This window comes from Eptatretus burgeri, chromosome 6 (assembly GCF_056783735.1).
Source record: "Eptatretus burgeri isolate ZD-2024b chromosome 6, Ebu_testis_v1, whole genome shotgun sequence".
NCBI lineage: Eukaryota > Metazoa > Chordata > Myxini > Myxiniformes > Myxinidae > Eptatretus > Eptatretus burgeri.
This window is the reverse complement of record NC_140966.1, coordinates 85,516,248-85,535,378: the sequence shown is the minus strand read 5'-3', so window position 1 is coordinate 85,535,378 and position 19,131 is coordinate 85,516,248. Positions and strand designations below refer to the sequence as shown.

Sequence of the window (19,131 nt, the reverse complement as noted above, 5' to 3'; positions counted from 1 at the left end):
AGTGAAAACACTGAACAGATCAGGAGGAGAGGACACACAGGGTGGACAATATGGATGATGCTAAGCTCTTTTTCACATGCTGAGAATCAATCCTTTGTACTGGTACATTGTTTTCATCATTATGTTCTGATTTAACCTGTGCTATTTCGATTTTAATTTGTTGACATAATTCTCAAAAGATCTTGTTCAAAAATAACTGCTTTTTTTCTTAAGGGACCTTTTGCTGTGCGAATGGCCAAGACAGCGATAGACAGAGGTGTTGAGGTAAGTAGATTTGGCAAGTTTGGAGCCTGACATTTATAGCTTAGCCGATGTTAAAAGAGCCGAACGTTGATGCTTTATACTCCATTTTCCTCTCCTCTTTGGAAACCACCTTCATAAATCAACTTCTCTTCCTTCTCTTCATTTTCGCCTCTCTCTTTTGGTGAAGATGGCCCATAATTAAGGATTAACAAAAAAATTAAGAAACCTGGTCTCATGGAGACTCATTTATTTTACATAGCTCAGAAGTGAGGACACTTCACACTTTTCTTTCTGCTTCCTGTTAATTGTGGCCTGGTAGGGAGCCTACAGGTATGTGCACTTACCTCTGAGCTGTCTAGACTTGGTTTAAATCTGTTCCGCTATAAACAGTTATGCTGGTGTTGTGCAGGCAGGGCAATGCATTCTAAGCTTAATTTGTGTGCCGTCCCTCAGACGGACGTTGAGCTGGGTGTACCCGTCTGTGATTACTAATTGGAGGACATTAAAGATCCCACGGTGCCCTTTGTGAAGAATAGGCGAGCTATCGCCAGCACTCACAGATAGAAAGGGCAACAAATTAATGTTCATCGTATTGATTTGTTTTGTTTTCCCTTCTCTGCCTTTTTATTGCAGGTCGATCTCGACACTGGGTTAGCGATAGAAGAGATGTGTTACGCACAGGTAACATTCTTGCACCCCTTTCAATACTGATTTCTATATTGGCCCATTTTTGTGGGCCCAGCACAACACTTGCAATCGAAATTGAAAATCACTACTTGAAGATTTTTTTTTTGTTAACTAACCATCACATCACTTACCCAATCAGGCTAATCTTATTGATTGAACTCTTTTGCATTGCCTCAAATAACTTTATTTTAGTGAACGTGCAACTTAAATATGCTTCTTACTTTTCGACCTGAATGCACCCAATACCGTCATATCTTTCAAGCTAATCAGAGTTGAGCATGATTTGATGGGAGACCGACAAGGAAGACAAAGCTGAATGCTGATGGACAGCAGTAGTATTCGAGGGGTGTTCAAAAGGTTCCCAAAACCAGATTACGCAATACAGTAAGGGTTTGGTTCCTGGAATATGCCGCGATAGTTAAAACCATGATCGTAGAAACCGAAGGCCATTGGCCATTGGGAAAAGGGGGGTTCGGTTCCTGGGCTACAAGGAAATGTAGAGGAAGATCGACGGCAGCCAGAAGACGGCGCATGACAATTGAAATAAACATGTTTATATATATATATATATATATATATATATATATATATATATATATATATATTGTGACATCCACGGGACTTGAACAGACCCGCCAACGTAGAATGAGCCGAAACGATGGAGGCGGTTTATTTATTTATAACCCAAAGATGGCAGTTCTAATCGTTCTACCGCAAACGGGACGAGGAAGGTGGCACGAGTCGCTTTTCACCAAGTTGATAACGTTTATTCCTCTAACCAGAAATAACAAGACTCGGCAAGAAGAGGGATCCGGGGCGATTTGACGGGATGGTGTGGGATCGGGCGTGGGGAAAACACAGACAATTCCAATGAAAAGACAAATCTCAAACCCTCGAAGGCGCCAGGTACACACACACACACACACACACACACACACACACACACACACACACACACACACACACACACACACACACACACACACCGCAGCTATTCCTGGTGGTCAGGCTGGACCGTGGTGTGGACGCAATAGTCCTTGGATTGGCGTTGGACGAGCTGGCCTTGCTCTCGTCAGGGGGGCAGGAGAAACCGTGGTGCTGTCGACCTCCTGGTCTTGGCCCAAGTCCGCTCACAGCCGCCAGGGAACCAGTTCTGGCGCCAAATTGCGAGCAGGAGAGGGAGGCAGGTCCGCCCGCCGTTCGACCCCGTACTCCGAGCCAGCAGAACCCCAGAGCCAACCAAGGTGAGGCACGAGGCTCAGCAAGGGTCCAAGACACTATGAAAAACAGGATCGAATCAGCGCAACAACAAGCACGCTCCCAGCACAACAACTTCCACCAAAAACAGTCTTTTGGTACCGATCTTCTTCCTCTTCATTTTCGACCCCCAACAGAACCTTTTCATCCTCCCGTCCTCGTCACTTCCAATCGAGCCGTTTTATTGGCCCACCGCCGTCGCCTTCCGCCAATCATGATCACGGGGCGGAGCCATCCGCAGCACTGTCCTGTGACGTCACGGCAAGCCTCCAGAGAATACTAAAAGGGGTTTACGCAGACACACTTACCCTATCCCGTGTCCCTATATAATTACGTGACAATTATCATTTCCCCCTTGAAGAAATGGACATTTACTAGACGACTTATCACCACTGAATTGCTACTTATTACATCAAGATCCTGGTAAACTCGAACAGCATGGCATACCTAATTAAACATCCTAATTACCCTTTGAATGCATACCCCCCCTCAAACATAACAATATGTATATATATATATATATATATATATATATATATATATATATATATATAAATAATGCATTTCAACATTGAAATAAACATGTGAATAAAATAAATACAGTATAAAACGAGAAGGACACTCAGTGGAGCGCATACCTCTACCACGTAATGCCTGATCCACAAGAACATATCGGGCCCAATACATTTTTGAAATATCATGCTATACAGTACTGTTACGAATTCGCGCCCGCCGGCGTGCTATCGGCCGCGTACCTCTAATCGCAACTGCGTCGCCCACCGGACGGACAATTCAGTCGTGACTTTCCGGAGCTAACGCCGGAACCCTGTCACGGGTGGGTCTTCAACCCCACCACGGCCGTGCAAATTGTCCACCCACGCAAGATCGGGTCACTCGTGGAATTCAATATACCTAAGTACCTGCACAGGGAGCCAACCGGGCAGCCGTACCTCGACGCAGGTCGGCTTGGGATACGAACCGCTTAAGCGGTCCGTTCCGTTCTGCACTGATAACCGAGCGGGTATTATCGCCGACCTCGCCGGATCCGATTCTATTTAACGAGTGTTTGAAACGCCACTATTTATTCCGCGATGCAAGATGGCATTTTCAATTGGAGGAAGAGGACGCAACGAACGGGATACATTCAAACCAGGCACATTTATTTTACACGTGCACGTATGTACAGGCAAACAAAAGCAAGGGAAAGCACTACAACCGAATATGGTTATTATTAATGTAGTCACTTAACAGTTTTTACTTGTCAGGACACGGCACCACAAGATTCACTCAAAAAGGAAAGGGCCACTCTCATCGACGAGAGTGTCAGACAGGGTCCGTGGACCTTTATCGTGCGTGAGCCAAGGTTTTCCGAATGGGCTCGCGAGACCGATGCGGCTTACCCGCACCCTCGTGGTGCGACGATGGGCAGGTCGCGACGTCTGCTCCCCACGGCCACCAGGACAGCCGCGCCTGATTGCGGCCTTGCCAAGGCGAGGTGATCCGGGCCCCGGCCGGCAACGCGGTTTGAGAGGAACGAACGGGTCTTTTAGTGCTCTGTCAGAGTTGATGCTCTATGAGAGTTGATGCTCTTACAACCCCGGCCGCTCCTCAGCGATGCGCGAACTGTTCCGAGGTCCGATTACCTCGGAGTGCCTTGGCGCTGGCAAGCTCTCCCCGGCTGTGGTCTCCACGCAGCTCCTTGGCTTTCCCCGACTGACTCTCTCCAGACTTCGGGCTCCACTCGGCTCTCCGACCCCTCCAGACTGCCGCGAAGCTCCGTTCTGCTCACCCTTATATAGGGCCGGGGAGACGAGATTTGGCCTTTGCTCTCTGACCCTTGACCCTGCGCGGAAAGTGGACGTTGTTGGAATCAGAGCCTTTGACCTCCGACCCTTCCCGGAGAGCGAGCCGACATGGTTGAAATCGCCAACGCTCTGACGTTCGACCCCTCCCGGAGAGCAAGTCGACGTGGTTGAAATCACCAACGCTGCACGGCGAGAGAACCCTTGCCTCTGCCTGCAGCGATACCGTTTGATCGGATCCCGCCGCTGCTGGCGCAAAGATGTCGTCGTTTTGGGAACGAAGGTGAGGCGATGTTTGTGGTGTGGAGTTGTTGACGGTTGTGGAGGTAAAGGGGTGAAGGTGGTGGTGGTTTGGTTGTGGTCGTTTGGGAACGATGTTAGTGGTGGCGATTTGGTTGTGGTGGGCGGTAAAGGCGATCGTGGTTGCGGTGATGGTGATGGTGGCGTGGTTGGCGTTGTGGTTAAGGGGAACGATGTTGTTTGTGGTGATTTGGTTGTTGACGTATGGTTGGTCCAAAATAACGATAGAAAAAGAAAAACCGACCTCAAAGGATCACAGCCCTGTGACACGAATAATACCCATAAAACAACGGTGGGGAAATCTAACTGAACACAGACTTATCGATCTAACTGAACTACGGACCTTTATGGTGTTCTGTGAATTTCCACAGCCGTAACAGTACTATATCGTTTTTGGCCCTATCTCTCAATGGTGAAGAATCACTTTAAACATTATATAATTCTCGTATCCAGATCCGGATTTGGATCTTCACCATAATTGAATCAATTCTTCCCTGTCACACACCCAACGTGTCCACCAAGTTTAGTCCGAATCCGTCCACAACTTTGAGATATCCTGTTCACAAACAAACAGACAGAAAGGGGTGAAAACATAACCTTCACCTTCAGTGGCGGAGGTAATAAACACAAGACTTTTACCTTTTAAATTTATTCCAAAACAGTGAGGTGGTGGTGATGTTATCATTATTATTTTTTTTTCAAAAACAGCGATGTGGGTGAGCTCGCTTGTACTGTACTCTGCTATGAATTGAAAGCACGAGACTTAGCTCTGGATGATGACACTGCGATTGGTGGGAGGGTGGAGTGTCGAACGATGTGGATGTAGAGCTTGCAATGGCTTTTGGATCAGCTCGGTCCCGGGTTCCTCGTGGAATCGTTGGGAAACCTGCAGTGGTTTCTCTTGTGTACACTGGTTCACTCAAAGGCATTTTTTTTTCAGTTTGGTCCTCGATCCATATATGATGCGCTTTTCCTATGCTTTCAATATTTAGGATCACAGGACTGGAAAACACTTTTGTGCTTTGCTGTCAGGAACATTTGCACGGATATTTGACTCACTTTTACCACGCATTCAATTCATTAATCCCGTCATGGTGGCCCACAGATGCCACACTTTCACCTCTTGCCGACCTATCTAACGACTGACTTTTTTTTTTTTTTTGCACAATGTCATAACCTTTCTCAGCCTTTTGGCACAATTTATTTTGTCCATTGTTTTATGTTTGAGTGCCATTATTAACTGTTGTGTTAATTAACTAGTATTACAGGATGTCCGTTTGTCATTTCCTGTTTGATGACGATTCATTATTAAATTTAGCTTTGTTCCTGTCTGCTCGTCTAGTTACTACAATTAACGGTGCGCAAGAAACAAGAAAAGGCTCCTCATGGGACATGATCATACACGCGGATGCAAACATTGACTCATCTTTTCTCAAAAACTGCGATTGGCTGAAATGAAACACCGTGATAACTAAATCTGAACACAATAGGGTTGCGCACGATTGGTCGAAATCCATGATATGACAATCTGTGATATTTGAGGGTTGACGGCACTGTACTTCAATAAATGCAATTTTTTATTTTCAATAAACAAGCTTTTATTATTTATTTATTTATTTTTTTTAGAAAATTTTTTTCTTCGTCATTAAATCCACTTGAATGTTGCAGAATAAGAAAATCTTGTTTCTTGGCCTATGATGAGTATCTCATTTTGGGAACTTTTTGAACACCCCACATAGCTCATTTGGAAGCTTACTTGCCTCTGACCTCTCTGGTCATGAATTTGTTCCCCAATAAAGTCAAATCTCACTTGTGATTGCCATCCTATTACAGTGTCAGCAATAGCATGCCTATTTATATTGGATTATGCCATCCTTTGGAATGGGATGCCAAGACTGTCCTTTCTGTATTTAGGTTGTTTAAGAATCTTCCTTTCTGTTTTTATGGGATGGTAAAGAGGTAGTGCATTTACCTTTGTCCTGTCTTGTCTGGGTTTGATTCTCAATCCAGATATAAACTGTTAAGGGTTCGCAGCAGAGCGTTGTCTCACAAAGTTTGCGATCCTTCACAATGATGTTTAAGCAGGTGCCTCATTTAGTTGGTAGACGTTCCCATGATGCCTTTTGTGAAGACTAGGTGGGTTATCGACAGCACCCTGAACAAGTTGCAAATTCCTGTCCAAATTGTCTCCAGTTGAACATCAGACTTGGCCAGCCGGTTCATGAAAGACTTGCACCAATAAGCTTCCTTGTTCAACTCTACAACAACGTGAGAATAATTAGGGATGTTTAATAATTTAGCTGAGGCTGAGTGAAGCGAGGTTAAGGCCGTTTATTCCTGATACAGTGCCATCAGAAAGCATTCACACCCCTTGATTTATTTTTATTTTTACGTTTTGTTGTGTTTCTGCCTGAATTTAAAATGGATTAAATTGAGTGAGTTTTTTTTTGTCACTGATCTCCACCCAATACCCCATAATATCAGTGGAATAAAAAAAAAAATTGAAATTTTTACAAATTCATTAAAAATGAAAAGCCGAAATGTCTCGAGTCAATAAGTATTCAACCCCTTTGCTACGACACTCCAAATTGAGCTCAGGTGCATCCAATTTCCTTTGTTCATCGTTGAGATGTCTCAAACTTGATTACAGTCCACCTGTGGCCAATTCAATTGATTGGACATGATTTAGAAAGAAACACCTTTCATGTATAAGGTCACACAGTTGGCAGTGCATGTCAGAGCAAAAACTCCACCATGAAGTCCAAGGAATTGTCCGTAAAATTCTGGTATATAATTGTGAGGGGGCATAGATATGGGGGAGGGTACAAAACAATTTCTGGAGTGTTGAAAGTTCCCAAGAGCACCGTGAACTCCATCAATAGGAGATGGAAAGAATATGGAACTACCCAGACTCGTCCTCGAATGGGCCATCTAACCAAACTGGGCAAGAAGGACCTTGGTCAGGGAGGTGACCGAAAACCCGATGACCACTCTGACAGAGCTACAGAGTTCCTTGGCTGAGATTGAAGAACCCACTGGAAGGACAACAGTCTCTGCAACACTTTACAAACCTAGGCTTTATGGGAGAGTAGCCAGATGGAAACCACTCCTGAGAAAAATGGACGTGACAGAATGCCTGGAGTTTGTGAAAAGGCACGTGAAGGACTCTGAGAGCATGAGACAAAAGATTCTGGAATCTGATGAGACGACAATTGAACTATTTGGCCTGAATGGAAAGTGTTACGTCTGGTGGAAGCCGAGCACAGCTCATCACCCATGAAACACCATCCCTGCAGTGAAGCATGGTGGTGGCAGCATCATGCTATGGGGATGCTTTTCAGCAGCAGGGACGGGGAGACTTGTAAGTATAGAGGGAACAATGAATGGAGCCAACTACAGGCAAATCCTTGAGGATAACCTGTTTCAGAGTGCAAAAGAACTTTGACTGCGGCAAAGATTTACATTTCAACAGGACAATGACCCAAAGCGTACAGCCAAAACAACACTGGAATGGATTCAGAACAAGTGATTCTTCACCATTGAGAGATGGGGCTAAAGTAATTTATAGCACGATATCTCAAGACGTTCTGGACGGATTCGGACGAAACTTGGTGGACAGGTTGGGTGTGTGGCAAGAGTGAATAGATTTGATTATGGTGAAAATCCGGATCTGGATACGAGAATTATTTATTTTTTTATATTGATACTTCACCTTTGAGAGATGGTGCCAAAAACAAAAAACTGTGTTGCATGACTTTTCAAAAATGTATTGGTCCTGATATGTTCTTGTGCATCAGGCATTACACGGTGGAGGTATGCGCTCTACTGAATGCTCGTCTTGTTAGGGCTTCAAGCCGACTGGCTGAAGCCCTATTGAATTCGTTAGTATTATTATAGTTATTCTACTGACCGATTTTGTGGCGGATCTGGAGGGAAAACGGTTGGATGAAATTCAACGAAACTTAACACGATACTCTCCACCTGAAGTTTATACTTTGAAACATTTGATGACGTAGGTCACGTGGTATGGTGGCCATATTGGATTATTTCCAAAACCTAAAAACATCTTCTCCAGAACGGATAAAGTAACAGCCTCAAACTTTTGCACACATTTGCTACGTTCCATGGGAATGTTAAGTTGTTAATTTGGTCCAAATCGTTATCTAATTTATACGATTTAAAATGATGCCAATTCGCCTCATTAAATATGCAAATGAGTTGAAAAAAATTTAATGACAGATTTAGATAGGCCATAAACAGGGGACTCCCAATATGTTTATACTATGTCTGTGTTTGACCCCAGTGAGGCCCCAGGGCCCCCCAAAGTTGAAAATCACCCATTTTTGAAATGTCATAAAATGAAAACAACGCTTGGATGAAATTCAATGAAACTTAACCAAGGAATAACTCTCCACCTGAAGTGTATACTTTGAAAATTTTGATGACGTAGGTCACATGGTATGGCGGCCATATTGGATTTTCTCTAAAACCGAAAAAACATCTTCTTCTCCAGAACGGATAAACCAACAGCCTCAAGCTTTTGCGCACGTCTGATGTTCCATGGGAATGTTAAGTTGTTAATTTGGTCAAAATCGTTATTTAATTGATATGATTTAAAATGATGCCGATTCACCACATTAAATATGCCAAATATGCAAATGAGAGTTGAAAAAAAATTTAATGACAGATTTAGATAGGCCATAAACATGGGACTCCAAATATGTTTATACCATGTCTGTATTTGACCCCAGTGAGGCCCCAGAGCCCCCCAAAGTTTAAAATCACCCATTTTTGAAATGTCGGAAAATTAAAATAACGGTTACATGAAATTAAATGAACTTAACACCGTAATAACTCTCCACCTGAAGTGTATACTTTGAAAATTTTAATGATGTAGGTCACGTGGTTTGGCGGCCATATTGGATTTTCTCCAAAACCTAAAAACATCTTCTTCTCCAGAAGGGATAATCCGACAGCCTCAATCTTTTGCACACATTTGCGATGTTCCATGGGAATGTTAAGTTGTTAATTTGGTCGAAATCGTTGCATAATTTTTATGATTAAAATGATGTCGATTCGCCTCATTAAATATGCCAAATATGCAAATGAGAGTTGAAAAAAATTTAATGACATTTAGATTGGACATAAACAGCGGACTCCAAGTATTTTTATACCATTCTGTATTTCACCCCAGTGAGGCCCCAGAGCCCCCCAAAGTTTAAAATCACCCATTTTTGACATGTCGTAAAATGAAACCTAAAGAAGATAGAGCTATAGTGACCGCACATTCTGGAAGATCGTTTAACGTCCTACAAGTTCGCCATTTACATTAATAAGCAAATGTGTAGTTATTGAACTTTTTTCGGGACTTGAAAATTTGATCAGCCTCTTTGTCCAATTTGAAATTTCTTTCTTTATCATGTATTGCTATCGGCTTCACAATCCTTCATTGATATAACATTAGGGACACCGTAGCGAGACCCCATTGCAGACTCAGTGCAAATTAAAGTCCTTTGACGTCGGATGCACGCCTTGAAGCCTGGGATTACTGGTTTACCAGTTTTAATTTTAGCTGTTTTTGTCGTGTTTAGCTTGCGGCAGAAGAAGAAGTAATCATGCGAATACAAAGCAGACATGAATGGGCTTTGCATTTTCAGATGATTTCTAGTTGTATTTCATGTTTCCTGTAGTTATGTTGTTATATTTATCTCTCGACTGCAAGGTGTTCTCTGAGCTCTCAAGTTACTAGATAGTTCTATAACCCAATTCCGCTAGGAATTGCTTGTTAACACTAGATCATTCATTATCCGGAAGTGACCAGAAATTTCCCAAACTCTTGCGATCGTTCCACATGACTTAAAAGTCGAACTACAGCATTAATACGTGTCATCTTTTTTTTTTTACTATATTCAACTTTTAGAATTAACATCTCACCTCGACAAACATGACAGAGTCAAATAACAAAAGATTTGTCCCAAATTGAATACTAGTTATACAAACGTCAATATCACCCTAAACACAATGCACCACCTAATGTTTCAGTTACATTGTCGCGAGGGTAAATATGGAGTTGGTCCGTAGATGAGTAAAACGATTGATTAGGTTATTGCACAATATTTAAGAATCATCATCTCTGTGGTATCAACTGGAGTGTTCTGCTGATTCCTGTTGCCTCTTGCACTCAAACTGACCCAAATCACCCTATGCTCTCTGTAGTTGTAACAAAGCATTGACCACCTCTTTCTTAAATCTTCCATGCAATCCTTGAAGCTGTCATCATTAAAACGCCAAACTCAGACTCGGTGGTACAATGGTTAGCGCGTCCACTCTGAGTCTGGGAGGTGGGCGGTTCAAACCCCGGCCGAGTCCCACCAAACAATTTTAAAATGGTACGTGCTGCTTCCTTGCTTGAGGTTCAGCCTTTAAAAGGATAAGATTACCACAATCCCCCATCGGTTTGCATCCACGGAGAGGAGGAAATTCCTCCTGAAGAAATGCCCCGCTGAGCGCGATGAGAAAGGCGGCGCCATTGTTGTGATGTCTCTGACCCCCAGAGTGCCCCGGGAAGTGACGGCACTTCCTCCAAGCTCAGAGGTTGTGTTTGTCTTGTCAAACAGTCTTGTGTTGTCACCTATGTTCATCTGTATGGTCATATCTGTGTTGTTGGTTGTTGTCTCCATTTGTGGGTTTCAGTAGGTGGAATGGGTGCTCTCAGGTCTGTGTGCGTGCGCTTGTGTGCTCTACTACGAGCCATATATCTTGTAAAAAAATAAATGAATAATAAAACACTGCAATGTGTGCATATTTACCGATAAAGTAAACAAAAATGGTTATTTATTTTTGATTTTGACTATCATGTCTTAATGCTCCTTGTAATTTTATTAAAGGGCACGGATAATAATTCATCAAGTCCTTGTCCTAAGTGTGAATACAAGTCCAAGAACTTCTACAAAGCCTAGATCACTGTTTAAAAAGATTTATGAAAAAAAACATCAGCAGTACTGTGTTGTACTTGATATAAAAATGAACGATTTATAATAAATCTGGTTCACGAGCGTGTGATTTCTAAGAGACTGTTCGGGTCCATTCCCAGGTTATTCCAACACAAGATCGTCAAGAAGGCCTGGCTGCATTCCGTGAGAAGAGACCACCAAGATATACTGGAAAATGATGAGAGACATGACTGGATTTTACTTTTATTTGTAACTGAATTTGTGATATCGCATCTGTGTATTCTTGTCCAGACTTTCTTTTGATTGTTTGCCAAAGACTAGGTTCATTGATGAAAAGGTTGCATTCACACAACAGCATTTTGCAATACAGATCCTCACCGACATATATAAATTACAGTTAATCTAATATTCTAATCCGATGTACCATACTCTGTGTTCCAGTAATGGGGCAACTTAGCATAACAATGGTGCATTTTGTGAGGAAAGCACCAAATTTGGCACACTAGTAGGCTAACATATTATGAACAGATTTGGATATTGGGCCATCTCAAATTCAGCCGCTGATGGCTGTGGCAGCCATTTTCCACTGCCATCAAAAATTGAGATGGCCCAATATCCAAATCTGTTCATAATACTGTTGCGAATTCGCGCCCGCCGGCGTGCGATCGGCCGCTTGACTCAAATGGCGGCCGCCTCGCCCACCGGAACGGACAATTCAGTCGTGACCCTCTGGGAACTACCGCCAGGAGCTAGTCACGGGTGGAGGTTTAACCCCACCACCACCACGCAGTACACCCGCGTGAGATAGGGTAACTTGCCGAAAGTCGATATACCTATGGTATTCGCACGGGTAATCTGCCGAGGGATGGGACCACGTCACAGGCCGACTCCGGACACGAACCGCTTAAGCGGTTCGTTCCGTATTACAGGGATAACAGAGTGGAGTTATTGTCGGCCTTGACGGTTCCGATTAATTACCAGGATGTTGAAACCCACTATGAATCCCTTCCGTGATGCAAGATGGAGATTCAATAAAAGAAAAAGACGAAGCAAAACGGGGAACAATCGGACAAGCAAGCACTTTATTACACAGTCAAAAGGAAGCAGGTAAAGAGTTAAAACCGAATATAATTATTACAACACTTGAACAGTTCTACTTGACCAAACTAGCGCCACACACACACATTTACACAAAACCCAAAAGAAATGGAAGTCGCGACTTCCCTGAGCGCGTCGAGTCCTTGGCGACCGTAACTCCGAGCCCTTCCGGCGTGGTCCGCGAGCTCGTGCCGCGCGTCGCTCGTGTCGTCCGCCTGACAGCTCGGACGAACGAACAGAACCTCCTACCAGGGACGATCACCGCAACTCTCCACAATTCCCCTTCAGGGACAAGGGAACAGGAAAAGGAAAAGGAACGACGTTCTCGTCGACCTTCACGTCCACGCCTTTTGTCAATCGCTTGAACGAACCAAGAGCCTCTTGCTTCCAACCGGGACAAGGGAACAACCAACCAACCAACAACGACTCTTCACGCCCACCCTTTTTGTAGGGGCCGGCTCTGCCCTTCGCTCCGCCCCGCGCCGTTCTTGGCTCCTCCTTCCTTCGAGGCGTTTCCAGAAAGCTCTCAAAGGGGGGCATTCCCCCACTCCGACCGCCTCAGCCGTGCACCACCAATCGGGAGCGAGCTGCCGCACCCTCCCCTTCACACCAAGCGTGGTGGGGGGATTCAGGCGGAAGCATCAGGCGGGGAAATTAGGCGGGAAAACCCCACAAGTGTTGTTGGTTTTTGTTCTTGCACGCTCCCGCACGGTGCTCGTTGAATGGTGAGTGGCGAAGATGTGGTGGCGTAGTTGTGGAAAGTGGGGTCGTGTAGTGAATGGCGTGATCGTTGAGATGTTGGTTGTGGCGATGTTCGTTGTTGTTTTTGCACCAAATTAACTACAGCAAAATAAAAACGACTAACTGAAGCGTCGCAGCCCGAATGGATCACATATATTCCCTCTATACAATGGGTTTGGGCTAACTACACATGAACTTACCGATATATCTCACCTGAGGACCCTTTATGGTGTAATGCGAATTTCCACAACCGTAACAATACGATAGGCTACTAGTGTGCCAAATTTGGTGCTTTCCTCACAAAATGCACAATTGTTATGCTAGATTTAGCTAAGTTGCCCCACTACAGGGTGTTGGTTCTGCTGAAGCAGTTTCTCGGCCAGTGTCATGTTGGGTGGGTTGCCATTGCCTCCTCAGTAGTAGTTAGGACAGGATTTGGAATTTGTTCATGGTGCCGACGATGGCTCGCCTACTCTCCATGAAGGACACCGTGGGATCTTTAACATCCATCAACTGATGTTGGCTGATGGGGCAGCTGTTTAACGTCCAGATGAGGGATGGCATACACATAGTTGATCACCCTGCCTGTGAAACATCAGAATGGGTTTATGGCTGGGTCGGGATTCAAACCCAGGCTTGACGGCTTATAGGCAAGTGTGCGTATCTCTTGGCCCTCCTTTCAGCCCTGATATAAGAATGAACGATTTATAATAAATCTGGTCTGTATGCAGATGTGCATGCTCACACACAGACTGATTGAAGGAGGTTAATAATGCTGCCTTAGAATACCTTGGACAATCAATTATCCCTGTGGATCAGGGCAGTTTCTGCTGTCTGGGGCCAAAAATTGTACAATTTTTGGGTGGGGTGAGGGGGTGGAATCCAGATTAGAAATAAAAATTATTCAATGCATCTTTTGTTCCTTTGCTTATTGTTCCATCACTATTGTCACTGATGATCTTGGATCCATCCATCGGGACCATACTCTGTGCAGAGCGTTGGTGCTACCTCAGCAGTCTCCTTGGCTATTGGTTACAATCCTGGACGGATCGCCACTCCGACACAGGATACCAGCAAGCTGGCACTCATTTTGCCGACCTCGGAAAGATAACAGGCAGAGTCAACCCCACCTGGTATTAATTCAACAGCTGAGGGGGAGTTGAACCCTGTATCTGAGGATCCCAAGCCCACCACCCAAACCATTAAGCCAACACCAGGCATGTAATCTTGGACGTTGACCATGAACTTGTCTTTGTGATTAACAATGAAGCCCTGTTCCCAGGCTCATCCACACTTTACTGCAGTAATGCAGTGCATTACCCCATGTAATGGAGTAATGCGCTTCACTTGCATCATGAGATACTACAGAAACTGTCACACTCACTGCATATCCAAGCTACCTGCGAGTTTAGGTGTAAACGGGTGGTTGTGCACATGCATTGTGATGTATGTGTGGGACTCCTCTTTAAAAGGTGAATTGTTCATTCCTCAACCTAAAATCTTCTTCACCCTACTCCCAATGAGGAAAACCTCTCCGGTGATGTCCCTGTGACTGCTTTCCTCCCCACAATGAGATCAAGTCGATAAATTTATAGATTCTATTAATATGTCGATATAGCACAGGTATGATGGGCAAAATAGTGTATTCAAGTTCCTTGTATTATGATGCAAGCCTCAGTCGCTGGAGCGCCACGTATTTAGAGGACGTCGTCGGACTCCTGTTCCAAAATCCTTGTCCTTGCTCTAACTCATGGACCTGTGTTTGTTTGTTTGGTGCGGCACTACTCCTACAGTTCTTAGCTGTTTACGTCCAGACTCGCCATATATGATCAGTATGACCCCAGTTAATGTTTTGGCATGTTTTTATCTTTGCCGTTGGGGTGGTTAGGGTGGGGGGAGGAGGAGGAGGATGCAAATTCTCTCTGTAAATGTGTATCTTGTAGCACCCCCTCCAGGTGGGAGAGGGTATTACAAGTCACTATTTACAGTGTGGTATTCTTGTCCCCATGTTTTACAGTGCAGTGAGATGTTTTTATTTGTAAGCAGTAGGTATGTTTTTGCTTCATACATGTAACCCGGGTTATTTATTTGTTTATTTTAAATTTTTGGGAGCGATTGAGGCAGCTGTCAGTTATGTATACACCACCCCAATAAAAGGTGTTCGGAGGTGGTGTTGCATGCTTGGAACAAGATCACCTGTCGAGTGAGTCATGAAAATACATGGAATGCTCATAACCCGTGAAAAGTGTCACCGCCGCCGTGAGGTTGAGGTCACGTGACTGGCGCCATCTTGGTTAGCACCATTTGGCTGATCCAGTTTGTTTTGAACGTGTTCCAGATTGAAAAAGCCAAATCAATGTTAAAATCGCCATTTTGTGCGGTAATAAACTGCTTCAATGGGTTACTGAACATGGTTATATGCTGATGAACAGGAATAGCATAGTTTTACTCTGAAATATTGTTGTGGGCTGGGGTTCGGTGGCGATAAATGACCATTAGGTGGAGCAGTGGAGTCATCTCCCACCGAACACCCGGAATTTAGGTCGTGACTCGGATAAGTCAGAGTTCACGGGTCCCTTAGCGCAATGGTTCTCAACCTGGGGGTCGCGGGAAGGTTGTCAAAACAAATAAATTAAGAAATTCATAAATATTTTTTGAAAATGATTTTTCAATTAAATCTCCCATACCAATGTTATAATGTAGTCATTATGAAACAGATTTGAGCAGCAAGTGAAATGAGTGTGTGTGAGAGTGTCAGAGTGTGAAAGAGTGAGAGCGCGCAGCACAGTGGCGGGTGCTGAAAGTCAAGGTTAGCGCTAGCTAACTACTGCAAGGTGGCTGAATATGGATCGGTGGCTTGTCAAAAACGTCTGCCAGATTGGAGACATTTACAAACCAAACACCCGTCCTACATTAACAAACCATTAGATTTTTTTCATCGTAAGGAGGGAGAACTAGAGCCAAAAAGACGACTGTACGTGAGCACTCTACAATCCCTGTCAAAGCCCTGTTGGCTTCATATGAAGTGGCATACCTAGTTGCTCAATCCAAAAAGCCCCATACTATTGCAGAGAGCCTGATCCACCCAGCAGCGATTGCAATGACCAGAGCTATGCATAGTGAAAAAAAGAGCTAGCACACTTGAGACTATTCCACTGTCTCATGACACAATGGCGAGGCGCATTGGTGAAATTGCCAACTACATTAAAGAGCAGCTCATTGACCGAGTGAAGAAAAGTGGAAGATTTTCCCTCCAAATTGACGAAACAATGATGCACAGTTACTTGTTTTTGCAAGATACAGCTACGAGGAGAAAATGTACGAGGATATGTTGTTTTGCTCGACACCTGAAGGAACTTGCACCGGTCGTGACATTTTTAACAAACTGGACAGTAAAATGCACGAGCAGGGGCTCAGTTGGGAAAATTGCATCTCTGTGTGCACAGATGGAGCTGGCGCCATGCAGGGGACAAGAAGGGGACTGAAAGCTAAAGTTTTGGAAGTGGCGCCACATGTAAAATTCACTCATTGCATTATTCAGAGAGACCCTCGCCAGCAAGAACCTCGAGCCACAACTCCGCAATGTTCTCCAAACAACAATTAAAGTGGTGAACTTCATCAAATCCCGTCCGGTGAATACCAGACTGTTTGCCACACTCAGTCAGGAAATGGGATCGGAACACGAATCACTACTATTTCACACAGAGGTCAGATGGCTATCACGGAGGAAAGTTTTAACCAGACTGTTTGAACTGCATGAGGAGGTTCGCATTTTCCTCTCAGATTGCGGCTCCCCCCCTCGCTGACTACCTACCTGACCGACCCCACATGGGTTACTGGCCTTGCATATCTGACAGGCATATTTGATAAACTGAACAGTCTAAACTTGTCTCACCAAGGCCCAAACACCAATGTCCTCACGCTTTCTGACAAGGTTACAGCGTTTACTGAGAAGCTTGAGCGGTGGGCAGCGCGAGTCGAAGAAGGCAGTGTGGAAATGTTCCCTGAGCTTGAGGACTTCACGGACAAATTTGACATAAGCATCCAAACAATAAAAGGACTTATTGCTACTCACCTCAGAAGCCTGCTTGGCCACTTCAATAGGTACTTCCCAAAAGACGACACCCCAGAGAGAAACGACTGGATACGCCAGCCTTTCATCACTTCCTCTGACCGACACCTGTCATCGGAGCTTGAGGATGCGCTCTTGGACCTCTCCTCTGACCGCACATTAAAGACTGCTTTTGCCTCATCCACACTGGAGGAATTCTGGCTGTCAGTGGCTGCAGAATACCCAGGACTATCAAAGGCTGCAATTGATATACTTATTCCATTTGGATCTACATACCTTTTCTTCACTGATATTTATCAAGAACAAATACAGATCACGGCTCATTATAGTTGAGGATGATCTTCGTGTTGCAGTCTCCAGCTTAAAACCAAGAATACAGCTGCTTTGTTCAAAGAAACAGGCCCAGCCATCCCACTAAAATGAGTAAGTGAATACTATCTGACAATATAAGCCTGTGCCTTCACAGATGTAACTGTTAAAAAAAAGAATTATTGTGTGTTATTGTGTTCAAATATCGTGAGTCAGTATTATATGAATTATTGTCAGTATTATCTGAATTAGTGTTCAATCTGAAAAAAATAAAACTGAAAACCCATTGATAATCGTTGTTATAAAGGGGAAAATGCAAAATGAGATGAATGATAATAGGCTACAAGCCTACAACAGGCATAACTGTTATAAGAACTGTGAATAATAAGCCTGTAGGGACACTGAAAGGTATTTGCACTGTGCTTAAAGCTGTTTTGCAGGCCCAGCTATATGAGAATGAATGATAATAGCCTATTGCCATCAGTTTGTAAAGCAGTCCTGTTGCCTCCTTCACAATGAGTTGTGCTGTCGGATCTTGAATAAAATTTAAAACTGTACTTAAAGCCAAATTGATTGTTTGTTTTGTTTTTTTTTTTGCATATTTTTGGTCAGTAATGCAAGGTTTGTGTACGTCTGGTAGCTGTCATGTGTGATAGTAACCTCTGTCTGCAGCAGAGGGTCGCTCAAGCTTCCAGTCTGTGTCCCGTGCATAAATAGGCTACATACCGCTCTTTGCAATTACAGAAGCCTTTTTTATGAATGTGGCTGGCTGTTTTTACTGTGTTATACATCAGACTGTAAATAATTAATTTGTGATGCCATTTTAGTTTAGTTCTGTTTAGTTTTAACAGCTAGCAGTACCTAGGCGTTGACCAATGTGCTCTAGGCACTGTGGATTTTTTATGCGCTCCGTGACGTCACTGCAGTGTGTTTCAAGTGTGAGTCGGGAGGGGGGGGGGTCGCGAACCCCCAACTTAAATTTTTGGGGGGGGGGTCGCGGCTCCAAAAGGTTGAGAACCACTGCCTTAGCAGACCGTGGTCGCCAATATTTCGACGACGTGGGGTAGGATAAATTGCCTAATTTCAATATACCCAAGTACCCAGGTCGTCCAACTCACGTGGAAAACCACACCCTCGACGGACCTCCGGCGGAACGGACCGTTTACCGAGCGGGGATTACCAAGATCCGTCGGTCCAAATGAACGATTTCCGGCACGAACGGCCTTACTCTTTCTCAAACGCACACCGTGCTGGGTCAATGAAGGAAAACACGAACAATGAACTGGAACATTTAACACGGAGGTTTATTTTACAATAGGCAATAATCGGGAAGGGAGACACAGCAGAGTTATCACGAATAAAGAAATGCAATGTGCAATGAACAAGGCACTTAACGATTCTACTTACAGACGGGGCCCACGGACACGGACGGACACACACACACACACACACACACACACACACACACACACACACACACACACACACACACACACACGAACTGGACCCCCGTGGGTCTTTATTCGGTAGAGCCGGGCCGGGGTACCTTCCCACCTCGTGCGGTCACACCAACTCCAAACCACCACGGCAGGACTCGAACCCACGACCCGAAGTCCACGGCCCACGAACGAAACGAAGCCACCAAGACCGCAGACCTTCTGTAATCGCC

General features: G+C 44.4%; 1 protein-coding gene across 2 annotated transcripts in view; it reads left to right on the top strand.

Moving 5' to 3' along the window:
- LOC147025240 (methylglutaconyl-CoA hydratase, mitochondrial-like) overlaps positions 1–13,993 on the top strand; it is a 62,916-nt gene extending 48,923 nt beyond the window's left edge. The window contains exons 8-10 of one of the 2 annotated variants that reach the window (XM_085886013.1): positions 214–264; positions 877–924; positions 11,383–13,993. In XM_085886013.1, the coding sequence (XP_085742139.1) occupies positions 214–264; positions 877–924; positions 11,383–11,460 (177 nt within the window). In that variant the 3' untranslated portion in view covers positions 11,461–13,993. Of the gene's footprint in view, positions 1–213; positions 265–876; positions 925–5,631; positions 5,869–11,382 lie in introns of those variants that run through there. The other variant, XM_085886014.1, reaches the window with a different exon arrangement.
- Positions 13,994–19,131: the final 5,138 nt, after the last annotated feature.